Source organism: Equus przewalskii, chromosome 4 (genome assembly GCF_037783145.1).
Source record: "Equus przewalskii isolate Varuska chromosome 4, EquPr2, whole genome shotgun sequence".
NCBI classification, from domain to species: Eukaryota; Metazoa; Chordata; class Mammalia; order Perissodactyla; family Equidae; genus Equus; species Equus przewalskii.
This window is the reverse complement of record NC_091834.1, coordinates 56321280-56345799: the sequence shown is the minus strand read 5'-3', so window position 1 is coordinate 56345799 and position 24520 is coordinate 56321280. Positions and strand designations below refer to the sequence as shown.

At 43.9% G+C, this 24520-nt stretch overlaps 1 protein-coding gene across 29 annotated transcripts in view; it reads left to right on the top strand.

The window, feature by feature from the left end:
• Positions 1–20215, top strand: part of OSBPL3 (oxysterol binding protein like 3) — a 170808-nt gene extending 150593 nt beyond the window's left edge. For all 29 annotated transcript variants that reach the window (XM_070615994.1, XM_070616004.1, XM_070615991.1 and 26 more), the window contains 6 exons: positions 1491–1569; positions 2614–2758; positions 5815–5959; positions 9239–9365; positions 11296–11418; positions 16451–20215. In XM_070615994.1, coding sequence (XP_070472095.1) covers positions 1491–1569; positions 2614–2758; positions 5815–5959; positions 9239–9365; positions 11296–11418; positions 16451–16547 — 716 coding nt within the window. In that variant the 3' untranslated portion in view covers positions 16548–20215. The remainder of the gene's footprint in view (positions 1–1490; positions 1570–2613; positions 2759–5814; positions 5960–9238; positions 9366–11295; positions 11419–16450) is intronic.
• The last annotated feature ends 4305 nt before the right edge of the window (positions 20216–24520 follow it).

Sequence of the window (24520 nt, the reverse complement as noted above, 5' to 3'; positions counted from 1 at the left end):
GGTATAGAAACTTACAAAACTATACTTCTGTTTCCCCTCTCCCAATCTTTGCACTATTGTAGACGTACATTTTCCTTATGTATGTTATAAACCCTGCAATACATTGTTATTGTTTTCTCTTTAAACAGCTGATTATCTTTCTTTTGGTAACAACTTTATTGAGATAGAATTTATATACCATGCAATTCATTGAATTAAAAGGTACAATTCAATGGTTTTTGGTATATTCACAGAGTTGTACAATCATCACCACAGTCAATTTTAGAACATTTCATCACTGCAAAAAGAAACCCCTTTAGCCAGTACCCTCCCCCACTGCAACTTCCAATTTTTGTCAACCTCTTCCATCCTTAAGCAATGACTAACTTAGTTTTGCCAATTCTAGATATTTCATATAAATGAAATAATGCAGTATGTGGCCAGGGGCATCTTGGTCCCATCCCCACTTCTCTCCTGGACCATGGCCATGGCCCCGCACTGGCCTCCCTGCTTTCCCCTTTCCTCCCATATGGTCTGTGTATTGTCCATACAGCAACCAGAGGGATCATCCGTCTCTGCCCTTCTTTTTCTATTCCCTGTTGGCACTGCTCTTCATGCAAGTTAGAAAAATCTGAAGTCATCCACAAATTCTCCCTGTCTTTCACAGTCTGCATCTAATTTGTCATCTGATTCTATTTCTACTTTTTGAATGGTTCTGGGATCATTCCCTTCCGCTCCCTGCCCACTGCTACCATCTGGGTTCACTTTATCCTCATTTATTCCTTGAGCAACTGCAGTAGCCTTGTAACTTGTCACCTTGCTTCTCATCTCTCCTGTTCCTGGTCCATTCTCCATGTTACTCCCAATTGTCTTTGCAAAGTCTGTATCTAATCATATCAGTTCTCTGTCTAAACAAACACCTTATTTTCCCCGAGTGCACACACTAGACTTCTTAGCCCGGCTTGTAGAGCCCACTGGTTTTTGTACTCAATCTGTCTTTCTACTCTTCTCTCTAGACAATCGGAGACCAATAGGACAGAACCACACCATGTTCTCTTGCACCTCTCTGCTTGAACAGGCTACGTCTTCTGCCTTCAATTGCTTTTTCTATGACTCTTGCTTATTCTTCAAAGCCCAGTTTAATCGGCTCCTTCTGATGCCTTCTCCAAGCACGTTGGTCATTGCTTCTTCTCTGCTTCCATTTCACCTTACAACACAATCAGTAAGAGCCTGTGCCTCTCTGTGTGGGGCTTAGTTGTTTTCACTTCTGTCTGCCTTTCACACTGTGAGCTCTTCCAAGGGAGGGACTTTATCTTATAATTTTGGTTTCCCTGATTCTGTTCCAGTTATTCAATTGGTACTTACAGTAAATGAAAAGTTATCCTATCCAATAATGTGTTTTATTATGAAAAGATTGTTCTATATGGAGATTAATCCTTTATCCAGCCTAAGAACTCTTTGATCTACCTAGCTCTCCTGTCAAATGTGTAATAATTGGTATTTCCTTTCAGACGTGAGATGGAAAAACAAATTCTGGGGCAAATCCATGGAAATTGTTCCCATTGGCACAACCCATGTGACTCTGCCAGCGTAAGTAGTTCTTCTGTGGTTAGGACCTTTATAGAATTTCGAGCCGAGGTAGAACTTTAAGAACAGGATGCCTGTTGCCCTCCAGGGTGGGTGTTGAGTGTATGTTTTTTCTTTTAATCTGTTTGACAGCAGGTTCAAATGTTCCTCATTTTGACAATCTCAGATCTTCTTTCCCTCAAGTGGAAATGCTTCCTGGACACCAAAGTTCCTCTTGAACGTGGCCTCTGGAGCTGGGCTACTGGGACTCACGTGCTCGCTCTGCCACTTACTAATTACAAGTCCTTGGGCAGCTTCCTTAACCTTTCTGGTCACCAGTTGCCCCATCTACAAAACGGGAGTAATCAGCCACCTACTGCATGGGACTGTTGTGGAGATTAAGCACATAATGTAGGGAAAGCACTGAAAAGAGTCCATGCATATAGTATGTGCCATGTAAGTGGTTGGTTTTAATACCATTTTCCTCATAATTGTTATTTAATTCTGTAAGTAGTCCCTGAATAGTTTCTCATCATAAAAGATTTAGATGTATGTATCTTAAGATTTATATATGATATGAAAGTATGTATATACATATATATGTACAGATCTACCTGTATGTGTACATATGTGTGTGTGTGTGTGTATACATATATGTGTGTGGAGGGAGAGAGAGAGCAGATTGTGAAGAATCCCATACCTTCTTCCCCACTGCTGCTTCCCTTTCCTAGTTTGGTGTCTTTAGACACGTCACCTCTGGCTCTCAGATTTCTCCTGTGTCAAAGGAGGGAGTGGGTTGTGCCAGGAGGTCACCAGCTTCCGTGAAGCCCCTGGCAGCTTCCAGAGTCACGAGCCTGCCTGCTGTCGCCCTCTGTGGTATGTGCGCGCCTCCCTGGGGAGTGAAGGCTGGTAGAATGCCCAGCACCGCTTAGGCACACAGTTGGTGTTGGTTCTGTAAATGAAGGAATGCAGAATTCATTACGTGACTTATTCTTTCAAGTAGCCGTGCTTGTTTGCATTTACTGCTGGCTCTTCTGACAACTATGTGATTTTTTTCCTCCTTTTTAGTTTTGGAGATCATTTTGAATGGAACAAAGTGACCTCTTGCATCCATAATATCTTAAGTGGGCAGAGGTGGATTGAGCACTATGGAGAGATTGTCATCAAGAACCTGAGTGACGATTCCTGCCACTGCAAAGTGAATTTTATAAAGGTAACCTGGAGGGGTGCCCTGTGAGCTCCTCCTCTGGAAAGGCAGAACTGGGGCCATAGGGTGTCTAAGGGAATTTTTCACCTTCATCTTTGTGCCAGCAGACAAGCAATGGCAGGGACTCCCTGGTCCCAGTCCCACCTCTCTCACCTGAACCAGGGCCATGGCCCCTCTTGGCCTCCCTCCTTCCATTCTTACTCCCCTAAGGTCTGTCCTCAATGCAGCAGCCAGAGGGACCTTTTTTTTTTTGGTTACGAATTTTGGCCCTGAGCTAACATCTGTGCCAATCTTCCCCTATTTTGTACGTGGGACACCACCACAGCGTGGTTTGATGAGCGGTGTGTAGGTCTGCGCCAGGAATCCAAACCCACAAACCCCGGGCCATTGAAGCGGAGCATGTGATCTTAACTGCTATGCCACTGGGGTAGCCCCTGGAGGATCCTTTAAAACATAAGTCATCATGCTACAACATGGATGACCCTTGAAGACATTATGCTAAGTGAAATAGGCCAGATACAAAAGGACAAACACTGTGTGATTCCATTTTTATGGGACACCTGGAACAGTCAAACTCACAGAGACCAAAAGGAGAATGGGGGTTGCCAGGGGCTGGGGGGAGGAAGGAAGGGGAATTACAGTTTAATGGATACAGAGTTTCAGTTTGAGAAGATGAAAAAGTTCTGGAAATATATAAGGTGATGGTTGCACAACATTATGAATGTATTTAATGCCACTGAATTGTACACTTAGAAATGGTTAAAATGGTAAACTTTATGTTGCATATGTTTTACTACAATTTAAAAAAAGAAAGTCATGCCATAGTTGACCAAAATCCTCTGACAACTTCTGTCTTTCTCAGAGTAGAAGGCTGCATCCTTGCAATGGCCCCCAAGGCCCCGCACAGCCTGCACTCCCCAGCCCCACCCCCTCAAGTTCACACACGTGTGCGTGTGCACACGCACACTCATCCCTCTCCAACCTCAACTGCTGCCACACCCCCCCCTCCCCCCCGTCCCCTTCCTTCCTCACGGTCCTGTGACCACACTATCCTTCTTTCGCTCTCTTCTTCTCCTCCTGCGTGGGCCGCTCTCCCCAGCTCCTTCCCTTACCAGCCCCTTCCCTTACCAGCCCCGTCTTGTTAGTCACTCTCTAGCATATCCCATTTTCTTCAAAGTTTTTATCTCCATCTGTAGTTAGCTTGTTCCTGTTGGTTCACTTGTTTATTTTCTGTTCCTCATACTCTCCTCACCATTCCTGATTCCAGAAAAGCAAACCCCTGGTCTAACGTGCTGGCTGCTGTAGCCTGAGGCCTGGGAATGGTGTGTGACACACAGCAGAGCTCATGAACATTCACGGGATGGAGACACATTGGCCTGAGGCAGAAAGCATGGAATAGTCTGCTTCCCTTTCCATCCGCCTTGATTTGAGCTCCTCTCCCACCTTCTCTTCCTCCTTAGATTCCCTCTTGCCCTTAAAGATCTCACATACTTAAAGTGGCTGTAAAGCATTACCCGTCCTCCTCAAGGAATATTTGTGTTTAATTAAGATCAAAACCGTAAGCTGAGAGGTGAGGTTCTAATTATGGAATTCCGCGTGGTACTTCTCTGCACCACCTCTGGCTGGTGGGGGACATCATGGAGAGCTGAACTGGGGTCTTTATTATGCCCTATAAATCAAACTGGGCTGTAGACAGACAAAAAGCTAGTAGTGATTTGGGGTAAAATAAAAATGACCCTGCCTTGAAAACTTCATCTAAGCTCTCTGCGAAAAGATGCAGAAGGCAGCCTGGAGCAGGGATGTATGCATTCCTGATCCAGGTGAGAGCCGCCTGGTTCTCAGCATTTTCCCTGAGGAAATGTACGTGACTCGGATCTTTCCCATCCACCCAGTACTCATCCACCTAGGGCCAGAGAAGAGATCTTTGTACCATGAGAGATGAAAAGAATTAGAATGGTGGATGTGCCTGTGGTGTTGAAAGAGAATCTGAAGAGAACATTACCTGGGGATCACAGCTGCCTCCCTCTGTGGCGTCCCATTGTATTGCCAGTATTGGATTTGTTGGCAAATATCTCTAAGAGAAAGTCTGATCCCTGCTTCAGAATGAACTTAAGAGCCTGGGCAGTATTTGTTTCCCCTTTCCCCCATTTTTATGTGACTAGAGGACTGAATTTTACGTTTCTGACTCAGCCCGGCGTTGCTGCTGTGCTCTGCCCTTCCTCTCAGTTTCCCCACGGACGCAGAATGGGGAAACCAAACCACCTGAATTGGCCTGAAAATGCCAGTCAACTTTATTGGTTTCCAAATATGGATTCTGTTTTGGCTGAAAATAGTACTAGGATTTTTGATTTATGAAGTAATGCCTTCTCTTCTCTCACAGAGATTTTTAGGGCAGCCAGGTAATTGGCAGGTTGGAAAAAAATCGACTCTAGGGAGTTAGAGCTCCCTCTGCTGGCTACCTTCTGGTACTGTGTAAAACCCACAAACAGCTGAGCTGAGCTGGTCTCAGACAACGACCAAACCACAGTGTGAATGGATGTGTCTTACACAAGGGGCCAGTGGGTTGGATGAACAGATCTAGTTTGGGGGGAAAAATAATAAAGTAAACTGAAAATGTATTGGTTTACAAAGCAGCATTCTTGGTTAATTTCCAAAGGACTGTGTATGTGGTTCCTTTAGTGAAAACATTATATAAGTTACATTTCTTTTAAATTGCAATAGTCAGAGAGCCACAGTGACGGCCGGGGAACAGCTCTTCCGGAGGAGGGGGCGTGAGGGCCAGCCACACTCCTTGGCTGATGTGTGAGAACTGAGCCTTTCCTTCCTAGAGGAGAAAATGTATCCTACCCAAATGTTGGTGGTTGTGTTACAAACTGTAAATAAAGGGTTAGCTGTTTATTTTTATTATGATTTTTTCTTTTTTAAAGCCAGAACCCAGAATTGGCAGACGATAGGTAGTGTAGAATCCTTCTTATGGTTCTTTCTCTTTCCTTTTTTTCCTCTTAATATCTGTAAGAAGTTGGCCCAAAGTACTAAACAGACAACTCTCATTTGAATCCTAGGCAAAATACTGGAGCACCAACGCCCACGAGATTGAAGGTACGGTGTTTGACAAGAATGGGAAGGCAGTGCATCGGCTGTTTGGGAAATGGCATGAAAGCATTTACTGCGGGGGCGCCTCCTCATCCACCTGTGTCTGGAGAGCAAGTTAGTATCCGGGTTAATCAGCCACCAGCCAAGGAGGGCAGAGGGAGGGATGTGGCCAGAGGAGCTGCAGATGAGCGGGCATCAGTGCCCAGGTGGTGTCTGCAGCTTCTCCCTGCTTTGAACTATGTTTGAGCTGTTGGCCCTTCTTTCATTCACCTACTCATATCTCAAACTCATCCTCATGCGTATCAGCCACACCTCGGTTGGGCTGCTAGGTCCAGGATTTTTAATCCTAGAACGAAGCCATTGTTAATCCATGGTCACTGTCTGCGGAAATCTTCCAGTCAACACATATCATTCCTGGGCCGTAGGAAGGAATACCTTTAATATTAAAATGTCATTCTAGAGTAAGAATAAAGAGAAAACTGTTACTGGACAAGCAGACTGCCCTGGGCGTTCTACAAGAGTTAGGGGTCCGCCAGAATTGCCCAACACTGTAAGCTGCTCTGATCTTTCCTGCAATTCCAGAAGGATACTGAGCCCTTGAAGCAGCTGTGGGGAGAAAGCCTAGGGAAGCCAAACCTTCATAACGTGTCTCCCAAAACATCTTAAGACTTTAGTCCATCTTCTAATCTGATAAGCTTCTTTCCAAGTCATGGTCATATTCTAAAACCATTGTTCTGAGATACCACCAGTAGGATGCTTTGGGCTGATAAAAACAAAACAAAGATAAGAAACTAGTAGTGGCTTAAACCATTAGGATATGTGCTATTACTTAACAAGTGAGGTGGTAGGTGGCCCCAGGGTTGTTACATGGGCAACTTACCTGTGTCAAGAGCACAGATCATTGAGACACATTCTGCCACTCCCAATATGGCGGTGATGTTTCCCCTCATGGATGTAAAATGATTATCCTGATATCATATTGAATCATCAAGTGGGGAAAAGGGGAGGACAAAAGGGCTTTCTTCTCCTGTGCCTCTGTTTGTCAAGAATGAAGGATTTTCTAGGATCTCCCAGCAAATGTGTCTTTATATCTTATCAGCCCGGTGTGGGTCCAAACCCATCCCTGAACCAATCCTGGGTAGGCAGGAGAGGTTCAGGTGAGCTTCCATTCATCCCCTAGAGAGGGCACAGTGCCATCTGAACAGATGAGCTTCCCTTTAGCAAGTAAGAAAGGGAGATGACTAGAGTAGGCAGCCAACAATGCTCTTTGACTGGGTAGCAGCCACATCTTCCACCAGTGCAGAGGTTGCCATGAAGCTAGAATGAATTGGCACCAGTGGCCACCTTTCTAGCTTCAGGGGTTCAGAGGCACACAGGCAGTTTTGTGGGTGAGACAGTTGCTCTGCTTTGCTTAAACTACCTATCGAAGATGAGAACTACTGTCCTCTCTGGATGGTAAAGTAGGACCTTGATGAAAGAACACTGTGTAAGCTTATTCTTGTTGGTGTCATGTGCTGACTTTATGTCTCTGCCGTGGCCGTGAGCATCCCTGGCCCATCTTCAAGAAAAACCACTGTCTTCCCTCTGATGATTGGGAGACTGGCGTGGATTTGTGAAGGCCCAGTAGGAAGCTCTGCTATTATTTCCATACTTAGAATACAGAGAGTTAGATGAAAAGGACTGCTGAAGCTTCAGAAAATGGGTCTGCAGAAGAGAGTTCATGGAGAGCGGTTGTGTTTGTGTGTGAACAGCGAGAGCTGAGGCTGTGAGTGGATCTTACTGGTCTGCAGTTGATTCCCCAATATGTACATTTGAGTATCTTTAGCTTGAGTTTTAGCTGGAATTCAGATTAGGGCAATAACTTGCTTTAGTTTACTTGAGCTGCTCTAAAGAAATACCACAGACGAGGTGTTTTAAACAGAAATTTATTTCTTTACAGTTTTAGAGGCTGGGAAATCAAAGATCAAGGTTCTGGCAAATTCAGGTTCTGGGGAGGGATCTCTTCCTGGCTTGTAGGCAGCTGCCAAATCAGGGCCCTGCTCTTCTCACCTCGTTTAACCTTCATTCCTCCCTTAGAGACCCACCTCCAAGTACAGCCGCAATGAAGATAGGTCTTCAACAGACGAATTTTGGGAGAACAGACATTTAGTCCATAAGATTCCACCCATGACCCCCCAAAACCATGCCCTTCTTACATGCAAAATATATTTACTCCATCCCAACAGCCCCCAGAGTCTTAATGCATTCCAGCATCAACTCTAAAGTCCAAAGTCTCACCTAAATATCATCTGAGTCAAGTATGGATGAGACTTGACGTATGAGTCATCCTCTCCAGCTGTGAGCCTGTGAAACCAAAATGTGCTTCTAAAATGAAATTGCGATGAGCATAGGATGGACATTCTTGTTCCCAAAGGGGGAAAGAGGAAAGAGGAAAGGGGTGATGGGTCCAAGCAAGTCCAGACCCAGCAAGGCAAATGCCATTAGATTTGAAGGCTGGAGCGAATCTTTTTCTAGCTCGATGCCCTGCCCTCTGGAGCCACTGGGTGGTGGCTGCCTGGCATGTTGAAACTGCTCAGTGGCCCCCACCCTTTGAGAGGCAGAGCCAGCCTTGCCCCGGGGCCTAAAGAGTCAGGGCCTGTGGTGCGAGTGGCAGCCTGATGATCTGAGTCATCTTCATTTACTCTCCTTGAAGGATAATGCTTGTTTGCAGCTGGATGGCCCAATGGTCCTTTCCTGTACTAGACCAATAGTGCCGCAGCCTTTCTACATTCTGTCCTGTTTTCTCTGTCTCCTTTGGTTCCAGCAGGCAGGGTTTCTGCTGGTATAATCCCATCCCTGCTCCTGGCTTCTGCTGAGATGGTTTTAAATTTAAATAGGTAAGATTTTGGAGGGGCAGGAGTTAGTGGAAAGAAGGGCAGGAATGGAAGAAAAGAATAACGCATATTGACCACTTGCTGTGGGCTCAACACTGTTCTAGGTACTGGACGGAGCATCTCGAGAATTCAACGTCTCTTAAAGGAAAAATGGATTCTCTAGAGCGAGAGTCTCGTTAGTCAGGAAAAAGAGGCCTAGAGTTCTTTTTAACATGTTTATTTCAGTAACAGATTGTGTTTATAGCCTCAACAGTAGAGAATCCTCGTGGCATTTTATAAATTTGCTGTGTGAACGTACAAAGGAGGCCTTATCCTTGGAGGTAGAAAAAAACTTACAGAGAAGAAAATTTGTAGAGAAGTACTCAGCAGCTATTTGTTAGCCAGAATATTTTAATAGAAATGGAAGAGTGTAGAACTGAGAGAGAAGAACTGGCTGGTCTGAGATGAAAGAGGAGAAGGAATTAAAATGTAATATGAATGAAAATGCAAGTTCGACATGAACGTTTTCTTTTTCTTTTAGATCCCATGCCAAAAGGCCACGAGCAGTATTATGGCTTCACACAGTTTGCACTAGAATTAAATGAAATGGATCCGTTGTTGAAGTCTTTATTACCACCTACGGACACTCGATTTAGGCCAGACCAAAGGTAAGGATTTTTTAAACCTTTATCTCCAGAGTTTAAAACTCTTTATATAAAGCCTCTTTAACAACACCCAGGCCGCCAGAGGAGCCTAAGAGAGAGAGATAATGTCATCAGGAGTAGGGGTGTAGGAGGCTTTAAGCAATCACGTTGTGGAAGGGACAGAGCCCGGGTTAGCTCTGTGTGTGGCATGACCTGTATTCATCAGGTGAGCCCTGTTTCTGATGAAAAACAAAAAAAGTGTTTCTTAACACTTAACTAAAACAGTGTTTATAAGAGTTTTGCTGCATACAATAATATAGAACTGGTGTATTTCAAATAGTAAAAAGCATCCAGCCCCCCACCCCTCAAATTTAAATTATTTTGCTGTACTGAGATCTGACTTCTGATCCTAGATGTTCTGCTAACAATGTGCTGTGTGACATATGGTACGTCTTTCTCAGCCTCAGTTTCCTGCTTTGTAAAATTGAAAGAATAATCTCTCCCCTAAGGCTTTGCTAATTAAGACTCAAACCCTAGAAGGCAAAAAAAAAAACCCAAAAAAGATAAAATTTGACTTCATTTTTTAAAAAAACAGCACTTTTCTTCATGGCAAAGTAAATAAAATAAAGACCCAGAGTCAAAAGATAGATGACAAACTAAGAAATCTACGTTTGCAACTCATTTCATGAATTGGTTCTAGAAATCAGCGTCAACCCATTAAAAGAATGGACCTAGGAAAATGCACAGTTCAGAAAATAGCCGATGCAGATATCCCTTAAACGTATGAAACGCACTCAGTCTCACTCAAAGAAATGCGAATTTTAAAAACCATGTTGGCATACTATTTCTTTTTCCTTTTCTTTCTTTTCTTTTTTTTTTTGTGAGGAAGATTGGCTCTGAGCAAACGTCTGTTGCCAGTCTTCCTCTACTCTATGTGAGATGCCTCAAGCCTGGCTTGAGCAGTGCTAGGTCTGTGCCCAGGATCGGAACTCGTGAACCCCAGGCTACTGAAGCAGAGTGCCCAAACTTAACCACTATGCCACTGGGCCGGCCCCAACGTATTATTTCTTAACCCATCAGATGGCAAAGATGTAAATGTTTGATGCACTCTGAGCCTATGGGGAAAAGGCTCTCTAATAACAATGCTGCTGGGAATGTAAATTGATATAATCCTCATAAAGGGCAGCTTGGTAATATACACATTACAAACTCACCCTTTAACCAGGCAATTCCACTTCTAGAAATTTCTCCTTATAGATACGCTAACCCATCTGCAGAATGATGGATATACATGGTCATTCATTGCAGCATTAACTGTTAACATTAAAAAATTGGGAACATCCCCAATGTCTGTCAATAGGGAATTGTTTAAATAAATTCAGGTTTAGCCACACAATTGAATGTTATACAGCTATTAAAAAATGAAGATGTCTGTGTACTACCAAGAAAGATCTCCAAGATATGTTAAGTAAAAAGTGAAACAGAACAAGAAACTGAAGTATAGACAGTATGTGTATCATGCTACCCTTTATGTTTTAAAGAGGGAGGGAGGGGTGAGAATATATATATTAATGTTGCTTATATACGTATAAAGACCCCAGAAGGAGGCATAGGAACCTAGTAACAGTGGGTCACCTGTGGTGGGGGGTGAAGATGGGTGGGATGGGAGGACACAGGTAGAATTAGAGACAGGGGTGAGAGGGAGACTTTGCCCCAAATTCCTTTTTATGTCTGTATCTGTATCTTTTTTTGTACCACGTTTATATCACCAATTCAAAAAACAGCATCTTCGCTAACTGCCTCAAAAACTTGCTTTTAGAGTTTGGGGGAGAGGGGTCTTGTGTATAGGAAAGCATTTTGACTCTCCAGTCCAGAACACATGCACTTTTAGGAGTAACGATTGTTATAGTTTCCTGGAATTCATGTTCCTTTGTTTTTTTCTTCACTGCCTCAGGTTTCTAGAGGAAGGGAACTTAGAAGAAGCTGAAAGACAAAAGCAGAGGATTGAGCAGCTCCAGAGAGAAAGGCGGCGAGTCTTAGAAGAGAACAACGTGGAACACCAGCCGCGGTTTTTCAGGTGTGTGTGGGGGTCGCGTGGGGCGTTGGTGGACAGGCACTGATGACATCTGATGCTCTGGTGTGAAGATGGTCAGCAGGGTGTCCCCTCCCCACATGAGAGCGTGCTCGACGTTTGCCTGCTTCCAAGTGGTGAAACCTCTCCTCTGTGTGCGGGCCTGGCTTTCTATGGACACTTCTTCCAGGCTGCCCCTTCCTCCGTCCTCCACAAGAGGAGTGTCTTCTTTTTGCCTCCCTGTTCTTTCCCAGCTGCCTCTCAGCACTTCACCCAGTGACTGGGCAGAGGAGGAGCTCAGTAAGAGCTTGTGGAAGAAGCAACGAGACCACCCCAACTTGGCTCCCTAACTCAGGCCAACTTCTTAGATCCATGTCTAAGCTTGGGCGGCATCCAGCTATATTTTACACAACTGCTAAGACAATTAATGATCACCCAACTGGTCATCAAAATGGAAATTCCAAGTAGTCTAATTCTTGAACTGCAGAAGTTCCAATATACTTTGGCTTGGATTTGGAACATTTACTATTAATTTTAAAGTAACTTGCCAGGAAGGTCTTGTTAAAAATAAACTTAAAGATTTTGGGGCCGGCTCCATGGCTTAGTGGTTAAGTTTGGCACACTCTACTTTGACGGACCAGGTTCATGGTTCAGATCCCAGGTGCAGACCTACACCACTCGTCAGCCATGCTGTGGCAGTGACCCACATATAAAGTAGAGGAAGATTGGCACAGATGTTAGCTCAGGGCTAATCTTCCTCAAGCAGAAAAAGTAAGATTGGCAATAAATGTTAGCTCAGGGCAAATCTTCCTCAGCAAAAGAAAAAATAGACTTAAAGATTTAGATGGGGCATTGAGGATCATCAGCCCTTCACTCCCTCTTTTATTTTAACTGAGAAGAAACAAAGGCCTGGAAACACAGGTGATCTGTGGAAGGATGAGTGGAATGTCCTGGACTGGAGCCTGGCTCTCTTGACTACCAGGCCAGGGCTCTATACAGTTTTAGGGGTTTTTCTGTTTGTTCAGTTTTTAACCATAACATTAAAGCAGGCACATGTAGAAAAGCAGCAGGCTCCTGCCCTGCCCCTTCCCCCAGTCTTGCTTTCAGGACAACCAGGATTTTGTTGTTATTTGGGGGCATGTTTTGGTTATCGTTGTTTTTTTAATGGGCCACAGAAATACTTTTAGGAGGATTAGCTACTAATCTATCAGCAGCAGCAATAAAGTATATATTCTAAAACAGCAAAATAGTGACAAGTAATGTTTTATGCCCAAATTATAGTGTTCTTTCCCCTAGAGTTTAAGCGGATTGTGCCAGGTCCCTTCTGATCATTTCCACAAACCTAAGATGTAAGCAGTTAAGGGGCTGGCCCCATGGCTGAGTGGGTAAGTTCGCACGCTCCACTTCGGCGGCCCAGGGTTTCACCAGTTCGAATCCTGGGTGCGGACATGGCACCACTCATCAAGCCATGCTGAGGCAGCGTCCCACATGCCACAACTAGAGGGACTCGCAACTAAAAATACACAACTATGTAGCGGGGGGCTTTGGGAGAAAAAGGAAAAATAAAATCTTAAAAAAAAGATATAAGTAATTAAAGATCAACTAGCCAGAGTGTCATCCCAAAATATTTATAAGTTCATTTAAATATTTTAAAAATAAGACACAGGGGCTGGCCCCGTGGCCGAGTGGTTAAGTTCGCGCACTCCGCTGTAGGTGGCCTAGTGTTTCATTGGTTCGAATCCTGGGCGCTGACATGGCACTGCTCATCAAACCACGCTGAGGCAGCGTCCCACATACCACAACTAGAAGGACCCACAAGGAAGAATATACAACTATGTACTGGGGGGCTTTGGGGAGAAAAAGGAAAAAAATAAAATCTTTAAAAAAAAATAAAAATAAGACACCTTGTTTTTCTGAAAAAGGCAAAGGATAGATAAATGGATAGATTAACAGACGGATCAATTAATAGATATACACATATACCCTTAAGTATATCAATTCATTTTTTCCTTTATAAATAATCTAATACATTTTTAAACAAGGAAATCTGCATTTATAAAGATGTTCGGGGGCTGGCCCCATGGCCGAGTGGTTAAGTTCGCGTGCTCTGCTTCAGTGACCCAGGGTTTCACTGGTTTGGATCCTGGACATGGACATGGCACACTTGTCAGGCCATGCTGAGGCAGCGTCCCACATAGCACAACCAGAGGCACTCACAACTAGAATATACAGCTGTGTACTGGGGGGTTTAGGGGAGGAGAAGAAGAAGAAGGAAAAAAAGGAAAGAAGATTGGCAACAGATGTTAGCTCAGGTGCCAATCTTAAAAAAAAAAAGATATTCATTACAGTATTTTTTAGGATCATTAAAAACTGTAATAACCAAACTGTCTCAGGAACTAGGTAAGGAGATCCATCAACCTGATCTGATGTGAAAGCATCAAAAATGAATTCACAAAGTCTGTGGAGCTCTATGGGAAACAAGTTACCATTTAAATGTAAAATATAAAATGTTATCTGGGCTGTCATTGCAACCCTTTAAGAATTATGTCCAGAACGGAAAAGGATTGACACAGCTGCCGCAGGTGGTCATGGCTCTTTTTCCTTTTGCTTGTCTATAAAATTATTAGAGCGTTATTGGATGTGGCAAATAAAAAGGTGGAGAAAAGGCAAGAGTTCTCCATCAGTAGCAATCCTGTCAAAGACAGGACGGAGAGGAATGTGCAGGCCTGGATGTTTCCATTAACAGCCGCTGAAGATCAACGACAATCACCAACTACAGCTCGGGCAGGATCGAGCCCCTGTTTCATAGTAAAGTGTCCGATGTGCAGATCGGCTCATTTTAGAAACGTCCCTTTGTTAGAATAGGGACACAAGCGTGATAAAAATCCGTGTTCCTGAGAGTGTGGAAAAACAGGCACCCTCCACTTTAGCTTCCAAAGCATATGACAGTATCAGTCAAGACTACAAATGCACGTACTCGGACCCAGCAGTACTACTTACATGAATTTTTAATGTAACTAGACTCACACACATGCAAAATAACATTATATGTTTGTTATATTATTATAAGCATATGTTTATAATAGAGATTGAAAATAACCTCCTAAGTGCCTACCAGTAGGGTACCTGTTACATTGTGGTCCATCCCTACAATGGAATATTATCCAGCTGTTTAAAAAGAAAATGAGGGGCTGGCCCCAAGGCCAAGTCGTTAAGTTCGTGCGCTCTGCTTCATTGGCCGAGGGTTTTGCCAGCTCGCATCTTGGGCACGGACATGGCACTGCTCATCAGGCCACCCTGAGGCAGCGTCCCACATGCCACAACTAGAAGGACCTACAACTAACGTATACAACTGTGTGCTGGGGGGCTTTGGGGAGAAGAATTTAAAAAAAAAGAGAGAGAGAGGGCTGGCCCTGTCGCTGAGCCATTAAGTTCAAACTCTACTTTGGCGGCGCATGATTTTGTCAGTTCGGATCCTGGGTGTAGACATGGCACCGCTCATCTAGCCAAGCTGAGGTGGCATCCCGCATGGCACAACTGGAAGGACCCACAACTAAGAATGTACAACTATGTACCAGGGGGCTTTGGGGAGAAAAAGGAAAAAAAATAAATAAATAAAATGAGGAGTCAGCCCTGATGGCCTAGTGGTTAAAGTTTGGCACGTTCTGCTTCAGCCGCCTGGGTTCAGTTCCCAGGTACGGAACCACACTACTCATCTGTCAGTAGCCATGCTGTGGCAGTGGCTCACATAGAAGAAGTAGAAGGACTTACAACTAGAATATACAACCATGTACTTGGGGCTTTGGGGAGGAAAAAAAGAGGAAGATTGGCAACAGATGCTAGAGCAAATCTTTCCCAGCAAAAAAAAGAAAAAGAAAATGAGGAATCTCTTATTACCAGTCGCCAAACTTTTTTTTTTTTTAAAGATTTTATTTTTCCTTTTTTCTCCCCAAAGCCCCCGGTACATAGTTGTGTATTTTTAGTTGTGGGTCCTTCTAGTTGTGGCATATGGGACATGGCCTCAGCATGGTTAGATGAGCGGTGTTGTGTCCGCACCCAGGATTCAAACCGGCGAAACCCTGGGCTGCTAGAGTGGAGCACGCAAACTTAACCGCCACGGCCCCCAAACTTTTCCTATAAAGGGCAAATGGTAAATATTGTTAGCTTTGCCATAAGGTCTCAGTAGTGATTACTCAACACCACTGTGCAACATGAAAGCAGCCCCAGACAACACTTAAACGAATGGGCACGTGTGTATTCCAGTCAAACGCTATCACAAAGATAGGCAGAAGGCTGGATTTGTCTCTGGGCTGTAGTTTGCTGACCTTGTGACAATGGAAAGTGATCTCCAATATATATTGTTATGTCAAAAACTCATGAGGTAGGACACCACACAGTGCTACCACTGTATAAAAAATGGGAGCGGGATGGAGTGTGTGTGCGCGTGCACACACTCTCACACATGCGTGAAATTTCTCTGAAAGAATGAAGCTGACAAGATCATTGCCTCGGAGGAGAAGAACTGAGAGACTGGGAGATGGAAGCAGGAAGCAAACTTTTAGCTATCTCCCCTTTTGTGCCTTTTGAATTTTGATCTGTGTAATACATTATCTATTCTAAGAATAGTGAACCAAGGCTGCACTCTCCAGACTGTGATGGCTTCCAGTTCCTTTTGTTTTTAATGCTAACTTATCACTTGTTATGAACAACAGTGTCGTTGATTTGTAGCTTTTACATGTCATACTCCAGGTGGTGGCTGTCATCCCAGCGGTGTTTGATATACGGTAAACTCTTCCTCACCCCAGCTCCTCTTAGAAGCACCATTTTTCACAGCTTCTGAGTCCGAGAAGTCAAAGTCAAGAGTAATACAATGGCATCCAGGCTTCCAGTTCCCTCCCAGTTCCAGTACTGGACTGTCAGGGATGTTGCATGCATATGAGAATGATGGCTGGGCATGAGGAGAGGAAAGAGGGAAAGGGAGAGAGAGAATATGACAATATTTTCAAGAGCCTTCAAGAAATTCTTTCATCTTTCACAGGAAATCCGACGATGACTCTTGGGTGAGCAATGGCACCTATTTGGAACTTAGGAAAGATCTTGGTTTTTCCAAACTGGACCATCCTGTCTTGTGGTGAAAAAGGAAAGAACGATCCGTCCTTGTACTTCTTCGTATTTGCTCTCTGAAGCCACAAACCTGTGTCTGTATATTTAAAGGATATTATCTGGAATGATCGCTTGTGCTTAGCTTAGCATTGTATTTAAGTATATATTTTCTTCAGTAGGTTTCTTTACAATTTCAAATGTTATCATGATTGTTTATATGAATGTAGAACACCTTGATATTTCTTTTTATATATAAACTATTTAATAAAAATGAAAGATTGAATGTTATTGTATGGGTTAAAAAAGAAGCTTTAACACTAATTTTCCAAAGGTTAGGAAAATTCAAATTAAATTTATGCCTTATAAAAATATGTTGTAGGAAAAAAAACCATCTCTCCCAGGTGCATTAAGAAATCAGGATACCCAGGGTTACTCACCCGTGCGTGAGCTACCCAAGTTTAATTTGGTAGCTCCGATATCTGTTTCCCTCAGACAGCCCTTGCACTGCTCGTATGGAAGAGTTCTGCCGGTGCTGGAGTCTGAAGAGTATCTGCATTTACATTGTGGTGATTGGGAGGATGGTATAAGATTGATGGGATGTATATTTTTCTATAAGATGGATATGGCACCTTCTTGAAGAGTAAGCATTTGAGCTTATCCTTCTCTATAGTTTTATTGCCTTATGTGCAAAATTGTACCCTGTTGCTCAGAGAAATTGTTGTTAATCCGAGAAATCCCTGTTAAGTAAATGTTATGACATCCTGAGACGCAGTAGGAAATTTGTCTGTAGAGAACTGAATCCTTGACAAGTTAAACTATTTTCTGTTTCCTACCCAACCCTGGCTTCCCCCCACCCCACCCCGTTGGACCACATCTCTGTTGAGTATGGAATGTCCCAGTTTAGTGTAAAACATACAGCGCATTCCACACAGCAGTTTGACTTTCTAAAAGTTTCGCAAAATAACTGATTGTTTTCAATAACTCAACATGTTTTCTTAAATAACATCTTGGTATTTTCTACCTCTTAATAAGCACTGTATTTTAGATCTTGTATGAAAAGTTTGACCATCTGCCTTATAGACAAATGTAGAGAATTGATGTTCTTCCCTGCTGTTGTGTTCTGATAAAGCTTTGGTGTCTTACCCCTTTCCTGCCCTTTCTTCTTACTCATCTCACTCTTTCCTGAGTTCGCAGCAGGCTTGAATAATACAGATTATGACTACCGAATGGGGAAACTTTGTCTTTTTAAATGTGTTGTTTCAAGGTACAATAATAGAATTTGTGCAGTAGGTGTATTGTGTTATCAAAGCAAGTCCAACTTCTGCCCAGGTTACATTAAAACCAAAGCCTAACTTTTTAAACCTTTTACGCTCATGTCCATAACAATTCTATGGAATATCACGTATCATGGTGGGGTAAAAAGATTTCGCCAGAAAACATTTTTAGATATTTAAATACCTTCAGAGCATGTAGAATGCTCTGAATGGAAAGTAGAATAAATAACAGAAACAAAGAATGCATGATTTTTCCATATCACACCAAAAGACCCATTGGAAAGTATTGCATCAAAATGGAGAGTTACTTTAAGTGGATCAGTAGGCTTTTGGAATCTGCAAGGGACTAGCATTTTAAAATAGTAAGTGGTTCATTAAATATTACATTCATTCATTCCGTTTTATCAAGACGTTGAGATGAACACAGTGTGACTATCGTTTCCATTTCTGAGCACTTAACTGACACAATCAAACTCTTTGGTCTGTGCTTTGTTCTGTTCTTTTCAAGCCTGGATCCAAATTCTGCTCACAGACAAGAAGCAGGCTAGAAATTTAAGGATACTTACAAGAAAAACAAATCTAGTTTTCACCTTGTGAAAGTGAATGTAGAATTTTAGTAATATGGACTATTAAATAGGCCTGCTCCAAGGCTGACTCAAAAAAGAAAAAAAAAAAAGCAAACGTGCCCCTTGTCTGGCGGGAGCTTTGTCATGCAGGATTTGGGAATTCTTTGTCTCAATGTGGTTGTTTCAGTTGATCCTGTGCTTTATTTTGGAATCACAAGGCTAAGTGGACCAAGTATCACCTTTGTCATCCTCTTATTTGCAGTGGGAGTGGGATGAATTAGAATATGATACAGAACTGTATGCAAATTTTAAAATCTAAAAACTGTTCAGTCCCAGCACGTGTAAAGGGCTTTTCTGAAATTTAAACAGCTTGGTGTTGCATCCTGATATTATCATCTTAAAACTATCTTGAGGGGCAAATGGCTTTTTTTCCTCCTTCAGTCCCTCTTTTCAAAAACACCTTCCCACCTAATTTATAGCTCAAGGGCATTTTATAATTTTCAGATGAAGAAAACAGAAACATGGCATTGTTTGGGAAGAAGTGAGGTGGAATTCAGTTTTCCGAACTTTGAATCTCCTGACTAAATAATGCCAGTCACTGCACCATTTGAGACGCATGTTCTCACCTCCGTTTTATTCCTGATTATTCCATCGCCAATTTATGCTGAATTGCATAGATATTCTTGGAAGTGGGGTTTTGTGCTGTCAGCCGCACTGCCCTTCAGGTGGTCCCGTTGCTGCTGTGGACCATCCCAAGCTGCAGGAGGTCCTTTGGGAAAGGAGCCAGCAGTCTCCAGTGTAGCGAGCAGTGGATCACTTCCCTCCCAGGCCCCACAGCAGAGGCTGGTATTTCCCTGAGGCGAAGTAGTAATCAGAGTCTGCATGCCATTCACCTCCGGAAGCGAGGCTGGTCTGGTACTAATGAAACAGACCCAGTTCCCTTTAGGACAGCAGTCCAGGAACCTATCAGGTCCCCAGGAAGCCTGAACAGCCCCCGCAGTCTTCTTGTGCTTTCTGTGGGACTCTCTGCAAGAGAAAAATATGCAAACCTGTTTTTTTGTTGTTTACTTCATTTGGGCTGCTGCTTTTCTCATATTCTGCTTTTAATTGCTTCCACGAAGTCATTTGCTTGGCCTTCGAGTACTGTCTGCATTTTCCAGATTCCTGACGAGTGGTCTTAGTCTGCTGTTGACCATGTCAACCGCAAAAGAAAAATGATGGCGTTTTTATTTGGCTGCTGACCCTTGTTGGAGGCCTATTGCATAGAGTACAAGTTATATGATGCCTTCCAGCTATTGGAGAGTATCCTCAGACCCTTTAGTTATGAGTAGGAGCAATAAGAAATAGTTCTTATGATCTTAGGAATAATAGTTGCAATATATTGGCATAATTTATTTTAATGTCTTTAATTTTGATATTAACATCAGCATAAATCTATTTTTGCTACCAAATGATGGCTATTTTCTTGTGCTCAGTTTTCCTCTGCATTGTATTAATCTGTTACTCACTGTTAGTCTTTATTTTTCTGTGTTGGAAATATGTGTCACATAAGGATCTGCAAATCATGGCCGTCTAAATGCACATCCCTTTTGGAGACTTTGGTTTTGGGGAATGCAATGATCAGAAGTTGCTAATTTATTTTATTGGTGATGCTTGTCTCTTCCTCTGTTACCTTCAGAGGATACTATTTTTTTTAATGGATATGTGTAAATCTTCCATCTAACTGTTTATAAGATTATTTTCTGTTTAAATTCCGCCCTTCCACCTTTCACCCTATGCCTCCCCAAAAAGCTCCAACTAATTTGTTTATTTCCCTCATATAGCTAGTTGACTGTGAATAAATAACATGGAAAAAGGCCACCCGTGTCTTTGTTTTTCCAGCTTACTGGGTGTATGTGGCCAGTGAAGGGGACAAAGCAACACTCTCGCCTAGGCTCTTTTGAGGAAGAAACATACCAGCTTACCTAAAGTGATGGGGCTTGGAAATAAGAATATCCTGGGACATAAAGAAACTTGGGGGCCATCCCCGTGGCCTAGTGGTTAAGTTCAGCACGCTCCATTTTGGCGACCCGGGTTCAGTTCCCAGGCACAGACCTAAACCACTCGTTGGTGGCCATGCTGTTGCAGTGACCCACATACAAAAGAGAGGAGGACTGGCACAGATGTTAGCTCAGGGCCAATCTTCCTCAAGCAAAAATGAGGAAGATTGGCAACAGATGTTAGCACAGGGTGAATCTTCCTCAGCAAAAAAAAGAAGAAGAAAGAAAGGCTTGGGGAAGGAAAAAGAGAATAACTCAGGCAGACCAGGTGAGGGATGAGAAATATTCAATGTAGAAGGTAGGAGGTGAAAGGAGGTGCTACTATTATACTATTACAGAGTAGAAGAGACTCTAAGAACAAATTACATGGAGTTGCTCCTATCTTCCTCCCCATATCATATACCTCCATGTGCCATCTCACATCTTCTTGGCTCGCCTCTTTACTCCAGCCATTGCTACAGCAACCCATGCAGATGTAACCTTATATCTCTTGCTTTCTGCTTCTCTGACACCACTTGTGGGAACCACTCAGCCATTCCACTACCTCTGCAGACCTGGAAGCACGAGGGAGTTACCTTCAGGAAGCAACTCTTCTCTAAAGAGAGTGGGAGGTGGTGCGTACATACATTCCTCTTCTGTGTCCAGGGCAGACAATTCTGAGACACATTCTACATAGCTCCTTGGAGAGTCCCTAGCAGGGTCCCCTAGCCTCAGTTCCCAAAGTGGTGGTCCTTGTGACTGATGGTCATCAACATGTTCTTTTTTTTTTGGTTTTTTTTTTTTTTTTTTTGAGGAAAATTAGCCCCGAGCAAACATCTGCTGCCAATCCTCCTCTTTTTGCTGAAGAAGACTGGCCCTGAGCTAACATCCGTGCCCATCTTCCTCCACTTTATATGTGGGACGCCCACCACAGCATGGCTTGCCAAGTGGTGCCATGTCCGCACTGGGATCCGAACCAGCGAACCCCGGGCCACTGAAGCAGAATGTGCAAACTTAACCGCTGCGCCACCAGGCTGGCCCCTTCATCAACATGTTCTTAGATTGTCTTTCCTTCCTTACCTGCTTCACTCTTCCCAGTCTCTCCTCTTTTTTTCGAACTTACCAAATACACCAAAAACACATCAAAATAAACCATCTTCTTGCAAGCCTTTGTCTGAGGCTCTGCTTTTGACAGGAACTCGGACTAAAATACCCTCAGCTCAGGCCACTCATTACCTATGGAAATTTGCTATTCAACAGTCTGAACACTTGTAAGTCCAACAGACAGAAGGATGGCAGCCTAAGGACTAAGGTGGACTGAACAGAAGCAGTGGAAGAATTTCCCTATGAGTGAGAATATAGGAGACACACAGTCACCATTACTTGGAAATAAGAATATCCTGGGACATAAGGAAACTTAGGGGCCAGCCCTGGTGGCCTAGTGGTTAAGCTTGGCACACTCCACTTTAGTGGCCCAGGTTTGGTTCCAGGGTGTGGACCTACAACACTCATCTGTCAGTGGCCATGCTGTGCTGGCAGCTCACATGCAAAAAAAAAAAAAAAACAGGAAGATTGGCAGAGGATGTTAGCTCAGGCTAAATTTTCCTCAGCAAAAGAAAAAAAAAAAGAAACTTGGAAACCAAAAAGTTGCCATAGTTTTGGTCCCAACATTTCCAAGGGGTCCGACAAATGTAGGTCCCTCAGCTCTTAGGACAGGGGACCTGAGGCAGCTTGAGCCCCAGACAGCCCCCAGGAGCCCCTTCTCTTTACCCCCGGCATGCTATGGAAATAGCATTATTTTCTGTGTGTCCTGACATGAAAGGAAAATGCTGACTACTCACAGCAGTTTAGCGGCCCTTCTGAATGACTGACTCCTCTCCTCATACCTATGTTGTGTCCTTTGCAAGTCCAGGGACACTCTGAGCCTTCACTAAAGTTCCATTTGTTTCAGCTGATATGTCTGTGGTGTTGCACAAGGCTCTGGATCGCAGAGGTACACACGCAAAGACCCATCTCTGCATCTCTGGAAACACTAGAGAGACAACCAAAAGCAATTCATGAACCCTGATTAGATCCTGACTTAAAAAAAAAACAAGCTGTAAAAGACATTTTGAGGACAATTAGTGAAATTTGCATATAAACAATGAAATTATTGCTGATTTTCATGTATTATGATATTGCCTGTTGATCTGAATCAAGTCTGTCATCAAAGGAGGATCATTTTCCGGCATTATTCAAAATAATCTGTTATGAACACTAAAGGAAATCGTAAAAGGCAACCTCAGAATCTTACCATGGTGGTCGATGTTGGAATAGGTACTAAGGCATCCTAAGGGGTCGACTTGGGGGAGGCAATGATTTGGAGGTGGAAGGTCCAGGCCATGAGTTTACAAACCTAGTCATATTATTTTGTAGTCATACCAACGGAATACCTGCATTAACATCATTAATGCCCATCAGAGTGGCCAGCAAATCAGGACATCGCTGTCCTAGTTGACACCAGTCAGGGGCTTCTTATTCTGGACTAATTAGCTGGGGTCCCTGCAGGAAATAGACTCTAACTGCGATCATTCACAGACATCCATGAAGGGGCTGCTGGCAGGGCTGTTAGCAGGGGTAAGGCACATCAGCGACAGCCCGCGGTTGTCACTGCCCATGCAGTGCCGAAGCAGGGGAGGGCCGTCAGGAGCTGCAGTGGATGGACGTGTGGCCTCTGCCGGAATACCCAGACCACGGTAAGGAGGAACTGTCCCACCCTCCGTCTGCTCTGGCGTCCTTCTCGCTACTGTCTGAACCCAAGTGAGCAGGGGAGCCCCACCTCCCTGCCCCCCACCCCCACCCTTATCCACCCGGTAGCGCTCAGCCCCTGGGGCAGGGAGGGCTGGCAAACAAAAACCAGCACCCGGACCTAGTTTGAGCCAGAGCCTTCAGAGGAATTTTCAGTAAGTAAATAAGCTTAAGAACCCATTTGTTTTGGAGACGATCGACTTTGTTAAATTATTTTGACTCCCAGTCGCTTTACCAAGGATAAATTATGAGTAACTGGGCTTTTAAAAGTTCTTTGCTTCTCCACGATATTATTGTTGTTGTAACATTTTTGTTGTAACATTTTCAATGAGCTAAGGGCACCCTCTCTTTATTAAATGCCATAGTTTAAGCAGATAGCAGACTGGGGAAGGTGTGCCAACTTAAGCAGTGATTCTCAAATTTGGCCAATGTCCTGGGGGTAATTTACACACACACACACACACACACACACACACACACACACACACACGCACGAAGTTCCCGCAGGGGATTCAGACCCAGACAGCCCGGCAGGGTCTGTTGAGCAGCGTTTGCTCACCACGGAGCTGGGACACCACCTTTTAATTTTATAGTTCTTCTGTTAAAAATGGCATGTTGGTAACGACTGTGTGTTTCTTTTCATGAAATTTTGTATATTGCTTTTGTACTGTCTTTAAAATGTAAAGGTAGGGGCCTTGTCACCTCCTTCCCCTGTGACACCTCTTGGGCACCTTAAAAAGGGTTTGCGGACCGGGAGTAGCCAGCAGCTGCTGTGATGGATTCTTTGAAAAGCATTTACTGAACCAGGAATGGTCCCAGTCCACCACCTTGCGGAGCTTCTGGTCTGGTGGGAAGCCGGTGGGTCAGTCAACAATCACAGTGTGGAAAGGCTGCGTAATAGAGGACCCCCAAGTGATGAGGGGAGAGGTGATAGGGGCTCGACCAGACTGTAGACATGGTCTGAGAGGAGGGACCTCATAGATATGAAGAGAACCAGAGGCCTTGGTAACCGGGGAAGGCTGCGGGGAGGGGTGGAGGTGCCACTTATGACTCACGGTTCCTCTCTATGCCAGGTAAGCCACAACACTGCTTCCCAACTAGCGTCACAACGAAATTTTTTATATGTCACAGTATCTGGTGTTTTCTTAGCCTGGAGCCATGAGACAAAGAGTGGGACGCGGAGGCAGGCAGCGCTCAGGTGCCCAAGGGGACCAGAGGAGGTCAAAGAAATCACACCGAGGCCCCCACTCCTCTTCCTCTGCTGCAAGATCTTAATAGCCACCACCTCCAGTGTTTCCTGGCCCCACCCGTGCATCCAGCAGCGTTGGTGAGGGAAAGGGAGGCCAAGCCTGAGAAATCT